The 14667-nt window shown below is 40.0% G+C and overlaps 1 protein-coding gene across 1 annotated transcript; it reads right to left on the reverse strand.

The window, feature by feature from the left end:
- Positions 1-1404: 1404 nt before the first annotated feature.
- On the reverse strand, positions 1405-12608 carry LOC114457444 (adenylate cyclase type 8). The gene is made up of 20 exons (XM_028439244.1): positions 12424-12608; positions 11416-12156; positions 10508-10657; positions 10224-10354; positions 9897-10008; positions 9668-9795; positions 9373-9531; positions 7927-8161; positions 7626-7796; positions 7399-7499; positions 6862-7063; positions 6528-6611; positions 6252-6412; positions 6087-6168; positions 5807-5965; positions 4273-4419; positions 4107-4199; positions 3921-4035; positions 3613-3815; positions 1405-1620 (listed from the first exon to the last, which is right to left on the reverse strand). Exons 1-20 carry the CDS (start codon positions 12577-12579, stop codon positions 1405-1407), a joined length of 3546 nt encoding a protein of 1181 aa, XP_028295045.1. The 5' UTR covers positions 12580-12608.
- Between the last annotated feature and the right edge of the window lie 2059 nt (positions 12609-14667).

The following is a 14667-nucleotide window of genomic DNA, read 5'->3' on the forward strand; positions in this document are numbered from 1 at the left end:
TCACAATAGACAATTTTGTTTTTGTTTTACATATGGAAAATTAATTTGTTCTTAAGAAACACAAGAGATGTTTTGGTATCTGAGTTGTTTCGGTTCTTGTGCTGGAGGTCTAAGTGGATTTAAGTAGCTGAGTGTTTTAGTGGTAACTTTAATTTGGCCCAATGACTTTTAGTCACAGTCAGAAGATGATCCAAAATGTTACATATTCAGCACAGTTCAGAGTGAAATCTAAAAAGAAATGTTCAGCAAATCAAATATACGAGATTGAAACAGTCCCATAAAAAGTGACATCAGGTTGGATTAAGTTGTATATTATGGTGAGGACCTCAAATGTAACAATACAATCTCGGGTTGCTTTATCGTGGAAAAACTGCGATGACAACTAAACTTAAAAAAAAAAAAAAAAAAAAAGATGAACCAACCTAAAAGGTCAATACTGCTTCTCGGTTATAAGGATCAAATAAATCATGGCAGAGGATGGTTGAAGTAAGTTTACCTATGAACATTAATGTCTTAACCCTAGATTCTCATGTTTCCTCTTAAAGCTTTAAATATATACTTTAGGTTGACTGTAAAAGCAAATGCCTGTTGGCACCTGCAACATTCATTGATAGACAGATGATTCAGTTCAAGGGCTTAAATGAGGAAAACCAAGTTTAAAAAAAAAAAAAAAAAAGAACAGAAAATGAAGGTAAACTGTTGAAGGAAGAACAGCAGAAAAGAAGTAACATGCTGAAGACTCCGAAGAATCATGTGAAACTTTATTGATGTTGAGAGGAGTGAGATTCAATGGTCTCCACAGATAGAGGATGGATGAGGTTCCAAATAAAGTAAGGAAAAGGCCTCCTCACCTGGCACCGATTTCCTTGAATACTATTACTATAAAGTATAATAATTAAACAGAATCATAAAATATAAACTTTCTGTTTAAAGTTAAATTAGCAGCTATGGTGTACCAAACAATTCTGTAAACGTGGCAGGAAAGTTACATGTTAGAAAACACAGTAATCTCATGTGTATGAATTAGGCCATTGGTAGCGTAAATGAGGTTGAGCTGGTTGTATATCGAGGTATTTTGTTCAGCTTCAGAAAATAAGAAGTGGTAAAAAGTTGGCTTTTTCCTTTGGCTTGAAAACCTGACGCTTCTGGTGTGTTGATATGGCAATTCCAACAGAGAACCCCCTAGCTTTAAAAAAAAAAAAAGAACCCATCCTGGCATCTTTCCTAAATGAATGCCAGAGGGTGGAACTCTCTACTATTTAAAAAATTAGAAACTGTCACTAGATTTTAAAACTTTAAGCATCTGGGATTGCCTTTCAAACTGCTTATTCATTAATATAAAAACAACCAACCTGTACAGCTTTCTGAGATAGCTCAAAAAAGAGGAGCTAACACGCTGATCCCTCAGCACTGCAGTTTACGGGCTGCCAGACCAAACCCCCCATTGAGCTCTCTGGTTTTCTCTTTGTGTCTGGCCTGGACGAGGCCAAACACCACCTCAGCCAGTGTCAGGCGTCCTCCGGTCCGCCCCGCCAAGCGGCCATCTGTGCCACCATTGGTCTTGTTACTGCGCATGGTGCTGATGAAATAGGTGCGAACTTTTCCTTTGCACTCGCTCACCTGCAAGGTATAAGTACATGCAAATTCTTCACCACTTTGAGCAATGTTTTTAAAAGGAGAATGTATAAAACTGCAATATACTGTAAACCCTGTTTTTATTTCCCAAAGGCAACAAATCGAGTCAAGTCTATAACTTCTATGTGAAAATCAATATTTGACTTCCGTAAAACCGTTATTCTCCCACTGCTTTTGAAACTGTTTGGGGAATAAGATTCTTCTTTTTAAATTTTTTTACCACAGCCGGCGCCACAAAAATGTGATTGTCTGATCCAAGGGCCACATTATCAACATGCCAGTATATAGAATAATGATCAATCTGAGCATTAATATGGGAAATAACAAACAGTTTCTGTGTTTATGTTGCACTTTTGTTTGTTTTTGGAGCCTTTTTCTGAAAATTTTTGTGTTATGAGTAACGGAAAAGGAAGCCTGATAAATCACCTTTATTGTTACATATGTAGAAGTACACGTACATACATGAAATTTGTTCCCTGAGGAACAGTGGGCTCTAATTACAGGCCCGCTTCCTTAAAGGGCCCATGTTACGCTAAGTCAACTTTTCTGTGCTTTAAACATCATAAAAGTGCTATTAGGGCTTCATACACATGCCCAAAGTGGTTTTTTTCATTGATTCCCTCAATCGTTAGTTAGAGGGTGATTTGCTCCTTTCTTACTGCAGGGTGAGCCCAAACACCTCGCTCCAATTTGATGACACGTTCCCACTTTGATGACAAATTTGACCCGGCACTGAGCTCTCCAGGAAGTTCTCTGCCGTGACTGACATGTAAACAGACACGCCCACGAAGGTGAGCATTTCAGCGTCCTTCGGGCAGTGCTATGTATGTATTTTCTACAGTCTATGTATGTGAACGCCCCGCCCCCACGCTCTGTCTCGTGTTTATGAAGCAGCATGAGCTCGGCTATGGAGTGGGTGGGAGGAAGGCGTTCCGTCCTCTGGCCCTGCGTCACCGTGCGGGGAGGAGGAAGTCAGTGTCCCATCTATAGACACGCCCACTCATAAATGTGCATAAGTAGGCCGCAAATCAGCCTGTTTGTGTAGAGTTGCTCAGAAAATTACTTTTCAGAGTTTTTAGAGTAAATTTGCGTCCTCATGTTGTCCTGTGCATTTTCCTGTCATTTTGTGTGTTTACCTTGGGTAAACACGTTTCCCCCGAGCCACTAGTTTCTAATGTTGCTTCATTTTTTGTTAAATATAATGATCATCTGCTGGACTGTATGTAAATATAAATCATGGGGCCCTATTTTTTTTTTACAGTTTCACTGTTTAAGGTTAATTTCCTTCTTAAAAGTCAGAATATCTCCATAAAGGTTTTTGACAACTGGTGGCCCAGGGGCCACATGCGGTGTTTGGTCTAATTTTGTGTGGCCCCCAAAACAATTATGTAATTCATGAAGTTGGGAGTTATATGAACAGCAACATAATACACAAAACTCCAGAAACACAGAAAGCGACAGCGAAATGCACACAATGTAAAGGAAAGTACAAAAAGTAACAATAAAAACACCAAAAGATAAAAAACAATACAAAGAATTTGTCATAAAACACACAACATGACAACAAAGACACTAAACAACCACTGAAACACACAAAATTACTACAAAAACAACAACATATACAAAAGGACTTCAAAGACACAAAACTACAACAAGAACAGAAAAAATATAACAAAAACACATGACTTGAAAAACACACAAAAAGACAACAAAAATGTGCCATATTGATTAAAAAAAATCTACAAAATGAATTTAAAAACACGCAAAATGTGTGTTTTCAAGCTTGTATTAATGCTCAGATTGGTCATTGTTTTAAATGTTGACATTAAGGTTGACAATGTGGCCTTAGAATCAGACAATCACATTTGTGTGGCCCCCCCACTGTGATGGAAGTGGCCCATCTCTGTTGTACAATAATCCATGCAGAAAACAGCCTTATAATGACCAGCACAAACCAAATAATCATTCTTAACTCACCCCTTTGACAAAGATCTCTCCTCGTAGCTCCAGGACAAAGCCCCAGTCTGTTAGGATCTTGCGCGTAGCCTCAGGTACTTGGATGCGTCCGCTCACACCCGTGCTGTCCATGCGGCTGGCCAAGTTCACTGTGGAACCCCAGATATCATACTGAGGTTTGGTGGCACCAATCACGCCTGCGACCACGGGCCCATGGGTAATGCCTGCAAACGTCCAACAGTTCTATTTAATTCATTCACTCAGGGCCTAGTCTTTGGCATCCTTCATGACCACAAGCACCACGCTGATGCTTGAGTTTAGCCACTTACCCACGCGTAGCTTGAAGTTTTTGGCCGACTGCCTGTTAATCTCTTTCAAGGTCTCCTGCATTGCCAACGCAAACAAAACGAGCTCGCTCAGGTGGTTCCATTCCTCCATTGAAGCCTGAAATATTCATACAGGATTGAAGCACACTGGGAATTCTCAAGAAAATCTTGCACCAAAAGATCCGTCACCTGTTTGTCCGGAGCTAAACCCGACGCGGCCATGTAGCAGCTTCCGATTGTCTTGATTTTTTCTACGCAGTGAAAATATGACTCCTCCAACAGCTGAGACAACAAAGACATATGAATAAGCAAATAAATAAATCTGACTGGTCAAATTTTGTTGTTTTCTTCTTACCTCATCGAATCCAGCAATGATTTCATTCAGCAATCTGAGGCAGTCCACTCCTTCGTGCTTGATTTCCATCTGCTCAAAGTATTCATTGAATCCAGCAATAGATGCAAACATGACACCCACTTCATCGTAGGAGTGGGAGTAGACGTCCTGTAATCAGACTCTTGGTTATGAGACATTTGTCCTTATTCATGAGAGATATTTCTTTTACTTCTGTATTTTTCAATGTTTGTGTCTGGTAGGCTTTTGGTTTGACCACTCATTGGGGTCAATTATATACAGTATGTGTAGTTGACAATCAATTACAATTATGCCATTATTATAATTGTAAAAAAAATACTTCTCTTGTACTCATAATTGAATTGTATTTAAGTTTAGATAATGGGCTTTGTAATTGGAATGGAAATTCTGTAAAAATCTGTCAATTACAATTTAATCAAATGCAAACCTGTCAGTTTACCTGTCAGTTCTCTTGATAATCATTTTACCATTTAAAAAAGAAATAAATTAAATCGAGGGGTATACTGACAAAAAAAATAGACGTCCACATAGAAAATATTAATACCAATATTTTAATGGATAAGGAAGCCTAACAATGTAAAAACAAAATGGATGATAGATAATATTTTTTGTGTATTTTACAGCTGAATGAAGACATGGGTCAAAACCAACCCGCTATCATAAGAGATACTAACAGAGAGATAACACAAGAGGAAGGTTACATTTTATGGGCTTATTTTTTTAAGGCTCAGTAATTGTAATTAAACTTTAGTATTTGAGAAAGTAATTGTAATTGACTTTCAGGGGGAAAATAATAATCGTAATTTTAATTGAAATTGGAAAATATCCTGGTCAACGTAACCATAAATTAGTTGTAAATGAACATGGAGAATTGAAGACGTAATTGTAATTAAAAATTGTAATTGACACCAACCCTGCCTCAATGTTACGGAGGAGCTAGACTGACCTGTGATATATGGCTAGATCACATTTGTACCAGACACCTTTAAGTATGAAGGAGGGCCCAGCCATGAAGATACACAGATAGACTCAGACATACATAGATACACATAGAACAGAAACATAAATCGACATAGACTTCTTCCTCCGGTCACCTGTACTCTTGCTTAGTCTGCTAAATTGCTGCTGTAACTAGAATAAACCACATTGAAATTATACGACTCGTGTCATTTGTCCTCAAAGCTGTTCAAGTAAAAGATCCGGGTCCAAGGTAGAGAAAACTCTTACATTCAGAACAAGGCTGAAGAACTCTCATTTCTGTAATTGAGTTGCTTTTATGGAGTTTATTACCAAAAATAAACGTGGGGGGTGAAAGTAACCAGTAACTTTGAGTACTATTTCATTGAACTACTTTTTAATTGTACTTGAGTATTTTATGTATGACTTACTTGTACTTAAGTACAATTTCAATCAAGTAACAGTACTTGTACTTGAGTAGGATATATCAGTACTCTTCACACCTCTGGAGGTATGAATGTAAAAGGTCACAACTGCTTCAGTTTCAAAGTTTTAGTACCTCGTCATTCTTGCTGCGGTCCAAGAAATGTTGCGCGACATGCACTGGCAGGATGTTGTGCAGCAAACACTCGTTGTGCTCCCTTAGCTCCCTCATGTCCTCCACCTCGCGTTGGGCTTGCAGACGCCACAGAAAGTCCAGTCGTGCGGTGGCTTCCCACTGCAAAGCAAAGTATGGAGTTGATCACACCGTCACCTGTAGCCAAAGTCTCGAGCATCCACTTAGTTTGGACTTTGCTCAAATAAGGGAAACTTAGACTCAAACTGAGCGTCTGCCTTACCTGTCGTCCATTGTAGAAGACAGCAACAATAAACATGACCATGAGAAGGGTAGAAATTCCCTTTCTTCTGACATAATGAGGCCTGTAATAAGGAAGGAGAAAGACGGTTTATAAAAAGCTAAGTATATGTAAAGCAATTTAAATAAATATAGTTTATACTTTAACCTGTGCTGCATGTCTTGGCGTATTAGTGTGAGGAAGGCCAGGTGGATGAGGTAGACGTACACAGCAGCAACCAACAGCAGCACTGCAAGCCTCAACAGAGAGTTCAGGCGTAGAAACACCGCACATGTCACCATTGCAATCACGCCACTCAATACAAAGATCTGCGTCAAAGGGTTTGAGAAAAAGCAAGCGAGGCTCAGCTCTACAAGAGCATCTTACATGTTCACCTAATTGAAGACAGAAATTTTGGAGGACTATGACTACTCTTATTCTGACCTCTGGGTAAGTGCAGAAGGTGAGTGGATGTGAGCCCAAGTGGACCGAGTGGTTCTCCTCTGTGTCTGTGAGAATGCACCAAACCTGAAGGCAGCAAAGGTTAAGAAACACATGGACAGAAGTTGGTTTGTAAACATAGACAAATAATGTAACTTGCAAATGCAACCCTAAAAGGTTGTTGGTGGTAGTTTTTCCAATGTGCTATTTTTTATTTTTCCTTAGAATTCATGTTTTAATAACTTTTTTCTACTACAGATAAAGAGCCATGTTTGTTAGATTACAATGACTGTTAATTGCAGAACTATAGATGCATGGACACATGTCGGACTCTTACCATGTTGGTAGATGCCAAGCCAAAGTTGATGATGATTGCTGTAAGGGTGAGGAGGTTGCGAGCTCGGTTGTTTTCATGGATCCAGCAACCAAACTGCTGAAGAGCTGCAGGTGTCCACTTGAACTCCTCAGCAAGAGCAATGAGGAGTAACAGCATATAGACAAGGAAGAAGACTGAAAACTGGAGGATAGCTGGGAATACCCTGTTGGGTGAAAAGCAGCGAATGAACACTGGAAAGCAGAAAGTTGGTAAAGCTGGGCAAGTTATAGGAAAAAAGTGATGAAAACCAGGGTTTAAAGAAAAGCTTTTAAATGTAGCAGATCATTCCCAACACTACCTCTAGAGCGTGCTAAAGTTACACGTTTTCTGCCAAAATCTGCAAACCAGAGGAAGATTTGTTTTATCTTGAAGTTAAATACAGTAAAAAAAAATATTTATTTACAGTATATCCAAACCACTAAACTCAAAAAAGCTTTTATTGTTTTAAATTGATTGAATCATGACTGAATATGTGAGTTTTGATAGGTGTGTTTTTACCTCGGGGCTGGAATGAGGGCTTGGGCAGCCATTAGAAAGAGCAGCATGATGAAGGAGCAGACCAGGTTGGAGTTGAACATTTCATCCCTCATCTGAGAAAACTGAGCAAAGCAACATAAATTTAGGACATTTTAAGAACTTGTCCCAGGTCATCAATGATATATGATTATTTTCTGATGTATACGTGATATGTTGAACCTGTCTGTCTTTTGTCCACACTTGCTTACCTTGTCCTCAATGTGTGTGTCCTTGAAAACCAAAGTCAACGGTGTAATGTGCTCCTTATGCATGCGCTCGCTACTCCGAACCTCAATTGCATGCTTGATGCGTTTATTAATCTCTTTAGAGGTAGAGTGCCATATATTGGGCATTGAGCCATTTGTGAAAGAGGCCAGTATCTACCAATAGAGAAGATAAGCAATCGATTCAATCAGTTTCAGTACAATTTCAATTTAGTAAATCGGTGTTATGGCTGCATTAAGTTTGAGATGCTTCTCGTTTAAATGTTAATATAGCCTATGAACTTACACTGTTCATGTCAATTCCATTCCTGAAAGGCATTTCTGGAGTCCAGGTTTGAATAGTTTTCTGGACTTTGGGAGGAATAATTTGCTGAACTCTACTCTTGTCCTCCTGAGCGCACACAAGAAAAGTGTCGATGTTGTGTTTTCGTAGAAACTCATTCCTATCCCGGCCGTGTCCATCTTCTGTCTTGTATGTCCCTTTGAGGCAATCCAAAGTAGCTCTTGAAATGTGGATGCGTCTGGACAAGAAAGACAAAGATGAGCATATCAGTCTATTGGATGGAAATCATCTCTATCAGTAATGTTAATAGCTTCGGCCTTGAGTGATTGACAAGCTCTCAGTGAGAGTAGTTAAACAAATCAAGCATTTGCGTTCTGACATACAATTAAAATTCTTGGACCCACAAGAAATATTATTATTGCGATAACAACAAATCAACATCTCAAGGGCTAATATGTCTGACGAATGTCTCAGGCAAAATCAAAAGTGAACAATACAACCTTGAACGCAGTGACACGAAACCAATATTCCACACTGACTGTTGTTTTGATGAAAGAGACAGAGTCAAGCTTTAGGGTTGCTGGTCAGATGCGGACACAGGATTTAGCTGAGCTGACCGGTCTGGGATTTGAAGATTAACCCGTTTCAGCGTGTGTGCCTCAGTGAATCTGCTGCTGTTCAGTGCTCTCAGTGTTATGTACTGTATGTTGCTGATAGCGGTAGTCAAAACAGAGCGGAGCCTCTTCAGGCAGAGGCCTGGGTGAATACTAGCAGTGTACGATGGTATCTCTCCTGCTTAGGGCAGTCTGAACAGAACGGACCAGGAGAGAGTTCTATGTAATTTCATATCACTGAGCAAAGACATATAGTATAAAGTATGATAAAAAAGGGAAACCCTTCCTCGCAAGGAAATTATTTGCATAGTCTTGAAGACAAAGGGTAACACTTTACTTGACGTTTTATACATAAAGGCTGACATTATGATATGACACCAGTCATTAGCATGAATAAGGTGTCATGAAGGCTGTCATTAAGTGCCGCTTGTTACCCTAACTCTAACCCTTCGCTACCATAATTCCTAACCTATAACTCTATACCTAACCCCACTAGATCCCTCTACTTAACCCCAAATATGCCAACATAGCTCCAACACTCCAACATTTACTGACAGCTTTCATGCCCCCCTATTCATGCTAATGACAAATAATGATAGTGTAATGTCAGTTTTATGCACAACACTTTAAATAAAGTGTGACCAGACAAAGGCAGTGCCAAAACACTTTGTACCACTTTCAAGCATGAAGAGGATACAGTGAAGAGGCAAAGTTAAGTTGAGAAGCTGTTCTAGGTTAGAGGATATAGTTCATGCTTTCCAGTCCAAACTGTATCTATCGAGAGATTACTTTTCTAGCTCTGCCAGTCCTTGGTGCTAGTGGAAATCCAGCTCACCCTGGTATTCCCCCAGCCTCCAGCATGTTAGCGATGCCTACATCCCAGGACCAGACATCAAACTGCCATTTCTGTAGTCCCATCACTCCACAAAGGACAGAGCCAGAGTGGATGCCGATCCTCATATCCATGTTGAAATTTAGCTGCTTACGTACAAACCTGGTATTGGTATGTGACAGACAATAAAAAAAATTATTAATATCAGTTGTAATAGAAATTTTTGAACCTATTTTTGAACTACCGGTATTTTACAGAATATTTCTGCTGTCTCTTTTAATGCAAATAAAAGACTGACCGGATAGTGTTAATCATTGCCAGGCCCATCTCAACACAATAACGGGCATGGGCACGCTGAGGCTCAGGAACTCCTGAAACACAATAGTAACAGTCTCCCAATAGTTTTATCCTCAGGCAGTGGTGCTCCTGTAGTAAAATAAAACAAGAAGAAAAAAAATTAGATTATCATACAGTAATATCCAAGGACAACCTGTGATAAGTTAGTTAAAAAAAGACCACGATCTCACATCTGCTAGTCGATCGAAACGCCCAAAAAGCTCATTGAGAGTTTGAACCAGATCCTGAGCCGATAGGTTCATGGACAACTGAGTGAAACCTTTGATATCTGCAAAAAGAATACTGCAGTGGGGAAGAGAGATGGGTGTGAAAGAAAAAGCAAAGGTGCCTTAGAACTTAGAAACAAGTGAGGCAAATCTATAAAGTATTTATCAAATGGAAAAGCAAAACGTAATATCGCTAGCAAAGACCAATCATTGAAATACAAGATAAATACATTTAAGATCATGCAAGCAATAAATAAAGCCTTGAAAATATCATCATAGGTATGAGTGTACCTGACATCTTTGTACTGGTGAATATAGATCTTGTGAAACTCCTGAGGGTTGACTTCCTCTTCCAAACAGCTTATGTCACCAATCATCTCCAAGGCCACAAAGCGAGGTAAAATTGACAGCACCAAACGTTCCTGCATGGCAACATAGAGATTAAAAAATGGTGTGTGCAGGACGGTACATTTTACAGATAGAAGCTAAGTATATTTTTTGGAGAGGATTCGGTGTTGTTAGAACATTACACTCTCTGAATGACATGTTAGTGACAGTCATCATGTGCACTTTACTTGTCTTTGGTTCTCCTGCTCAAGTTTGAGGCGACCCTCAATGCACCGTCGCGTCTCAAGGAAAACCTGCCGCTGGGCATGATCTGTCAGGTAGTGTATAAACAGGCCAGCCGTGTTCATTCCCAGATACAAAAGGCCTTTGGCAAAAACCTGCATTTTAGAGTAAACAGTACTTTTGGTCAGTTTTGCTTTCTTTAAAAGAAAAAAAAAACTAATAACACCTGGTTTAAAGAGAGAAGTAAAAAAAAACCGTCTGTAAACGGTTGCATTTACTGGTTCAATAAACAGGAAGAGATTCAAATTCTGATGTAGCTGGTTATGATTTACAGGACTGAATCATAACATAACCTAACCGCTAGAGCGGACATGGGCTCGTCTGTGAACGGTCGCATTTACAGACCTTGGAGTCGCTGTTAGCTTACCAATAAACGGGAAGAGATTCGTCACCTTTATAATAAGGCCAATGGGAGTGAGGCCCAAGGCCAAGGCGGGCTGACTTGATAATAATGTATCATGTTTTTCTGCAGTCAGTACCTTCTCCTCGCCCTTTTCTCTCTTTCAGGTGTTGTGAAGCTGGAGATGGCAGTTTCTGGTCTGTGGTTCATGGCTCCACTGGTCTGGGACACTCTGATGTTCTATCTCTCTATCCTGTTCTATTGGTCCTTCTGTCCACTAACCCCAACCAGTCGAGGCAGATGGCTGCCACCTCTTAACCTGGTTCTGCTGGAGATTTCTTCCTGTTAAAAGGGAGTTGTTTCTTCCCACTGTAGCTAAATGCTTATACATGTGGATCTTGTTGGGTTTTTTCTTTCTTATTATGAATTATATATTTTGTTAAGCACATTGAGATGACTTTTTTTGTAATTTGCGCTATACAAAAAAAGTTAAATTGAATTGATATTGCTCACCTTTCTTAAAAATACATCGTCATGGAAGTGTTGCACCACCTCCACCCCAAGGTGTGTTATCGAGGTGAGAGAGCCAGCACACATGGCCCACAACAGAGGCAGTGGCAACAGGGTATATGTTGCAAACAATGTGAACAAGACATACCAGGATGGATCTTTTTCCAGTCCATAAACCAGTCCTCCCAACACCTGCATAGTCTGTGATAACCAGCTGGCCAGACCAGCGTAGTGAAGCCATTGTGGGGACATGTCCTTACAGGTTAGTACTACAATGCACAGTGCTATGGCAAGCACCATGAAAACGCCTGTCAAGCAACCTCGCAGGCCATCTGTGTCCGCCTCTGGAGTCAATGCTAGATACAGAACCAACACATGCAGCTTGGCCAGAGCATCAATCACATTAGTGATAGCTAAAGAGTTGCGTCTTTGGTGGGAAGAGTGTTGCTGGTAGAGTCTCTCTAAATGTTTTGACTTGAAAGTGTGTCCTAGCGTTGGCTTGTAAACACCACGAATAGGGTGTCCCCAGTGCACAAAGAAGTCGGCATCGCTGGAATATTCCGTAGAAGAACCTCCAACGCTGTTGTGTGTGCTGGTGGAACCTCGAGCGGACATAGAATGGACTCTAAATGTGGAGGACCGGCGTTTCGTGGCTCCACGCGTGGACTTGCTGCGGATTTGTCTGTTGATCTCGTCTATGTAAGCGTCTGTTACCAAGATATTGCGCGCTGGTTCTACTCCCACCTGCCAATACACAAGCAGAAATTGTACAAAAAGTGTCACAGTTTCCACAAGCATAGTGTCTCTTTAACAACAACCGTTTACAAAGGCTTAAGCACTGTCATTGAGGAAAAAAATACATGTTTAGCAATGTACATATATGAGGATAACGCTCAACCTATAGATAATAGGATACAAATGCCAGCTTGTCTATTTATGATCATTTTCTAGTTGGACGTTGCTCAACATCGGTAACGTAAAGTATTTAGGACTGGATAATGGATCAATTACCTGGGTGCTGAGCTCCTGCTGAATCATGATGTGTTTTACTGCATTTTTCCATAACATCTTCTTCCGCCGGAGCCCAGGAGACAAAGAGGCTGTCTGACGGGAGGGCTCCCTCAGCTCACTTGGTGAAACTTGCGTTGTCTCACTAAAGGTCACCATGGTGATGACTTTGGCTGTTGGTTTCTGATCAGGAGTTTAGAGCAACCTAAAAGAGAGGAAGACAAAAAATAAATAAATTTAAACAAAAATAAGCCAAATTATATTGGTAGGGTACCTTATACTCCTATCCGAATGAATCTCATCCATAGTCTTGGAGTGCTGGAACCTTTTTTAGTCTGTAGATTTATTGCTCCAGGTAAACATGTTCTCCTCAAAGTTGAAGTATTAAAGCAAGGTAAATAGCATGTGCAAGGATTTAGTTGAGGTTAAAAAGGAGTACATAAGCTTGATGACTAGGTCAGAGTATGACTGGGAAATGAACAAAATGTCTCGAACATTTTTCCAAAAACGGCGTTATGAATCTTATTGTTTGTTTCGGGAGAGACAATTCTGGGTCAAAAGTCAGAGCAAATGCCACACGGGCACTTTTATTGACAACTAGCTTTTCTGGTCGTTAAAATCCAAACTGTCTCTAAACAACAGAGAGATGACTTATGCTGCGTCCACACCAAATGCGTTTCGGGCGTCAAAATCATGCTCACGCACGTAGTTGGACGCTTGTGCTCATTGAATCAGTACGCTTGTCACCAGCGTCGAAGATGCTCGGGACGCGCGTTGAGGGGAGGGGCTTCACTGTTGCCAGTGGTGTTCATACAATGGATGATATTGTGGCGATCAGTTACGTTCATAATTCCCCCAGTGACGTTGAAGTAGTGGGGAACATTGTGTTGAGAAGGCTGTGTTTCCGGTCGGATGTTTTTGTGACTCAGTGTGTGCACTGTGATGTTAGAGGGCTATAAAGAAGTGTATTCAATAGAGAATAAAGTTTGGAGTTCCTTGCTGATAAATCCGTATTTACCTTGAGTGTTTTCCTTTTTTCCAAAATTGGCTGGAGGTCAGATATTTCACCTAAAATTTCATAAAAAGCTAATTCTGTAGTCTTTGCTCTTCCTGAGATTAAATACAAACCAAGCATCCAATTCTTTTCAGCTCATTGTTGACATATCCTTTTCCTCCAATATCGCTGTTTACATTCAGTCTGTTGGAAAAGGGAAGCTTGCTCAGCTCCATGTGTTGACACAGCATACGCTAGAAGAAAGGCAGCTTTCCAACGAATTATCTGGTGGGCCAGATTTAGACCTGAGCAGGTTAATGCTCAGAGTTAAAATCCTTCAAGTCCTTCTGGCTAAAGCATGCCACAGTCCCACCAACTGCCTGATTCTCAAAAGATTGTATTAGATTGGTGACAAGCTCAGCAGTGACTTATACTAAACGCTTCATATCAGAAGAGTTGCCTTTGTGAATGAAAGGGAATCTCAAATATTGAGAAATAAAATAATAGTTAATATTTTTGAACAATTATTTGCATATAACTACTAAACATACAAGTATACATGTATTAAGAGTATTTACCATCCAAATGCATTGTTGTCTATACACTCTGATCCTACCTTAGATTTTTAAAATGATGTGCATTAACTGACCTGTATTGATTTACATATTGTGTAGCTGCTCCTCATGTTTTGCCATTGGTTGTGCGCAGCCAGCTTGTCATATTCCACTTCTGCATTTTCCATTGCTGTGAAGAAAATTAGTGTACAATCCTTAGAAAGTAAAACAAAATATTCAGTCATCCTGGCAGTGCTGTGGTATCCATTGATGAGGAATTGAGCCAACAGGTGTGAAGCCTCTCAACAGCATTGTGGGTCATCACCTGGACCTGGCTGTAATGAAGTCAACAAAGCAACACTGTCGGAGTGAGTCGTGCGAAAGAAGATTAATTAGTCAGCAGCCGCTCTCCCTGGGCTGCAAAGCTCAGGTTATCTAAAAAGAAAACAGCAAATACACATACAGTATATTGAGCCTTGACTTACATGAAACAGCGTTATTTAAGTATATATTTAAAGACAAACAGTTACATCTTAATGTTAAAGCAGAATTGAAGGGTAATAGGCACTTGATGACTGCTAGTTTTTTTCTGACACTCTTAACATTTGTCTGTTAAATTAGACACGGTTGGTATGTTCATATTGAACACTTGAAACTATACTGAACAAAAATATAAACGCAACACTTTTGTTTTAGCTC

This window comes from Gouania willdenowi, chromosome 24 (genome assembly GCF_900634775.1).
Source record: "Gouania willdenowi chromosome 24, fGouWil2.1, whole genome shotgun sequence".
In the NCBI taxonomy this organism is placed as follows: Eukaryota; Metazoa; Chordata; class Actinopteri; order Blenniiformes; family Gobiesocidae; genus Gouania; species Gouania willdenowi.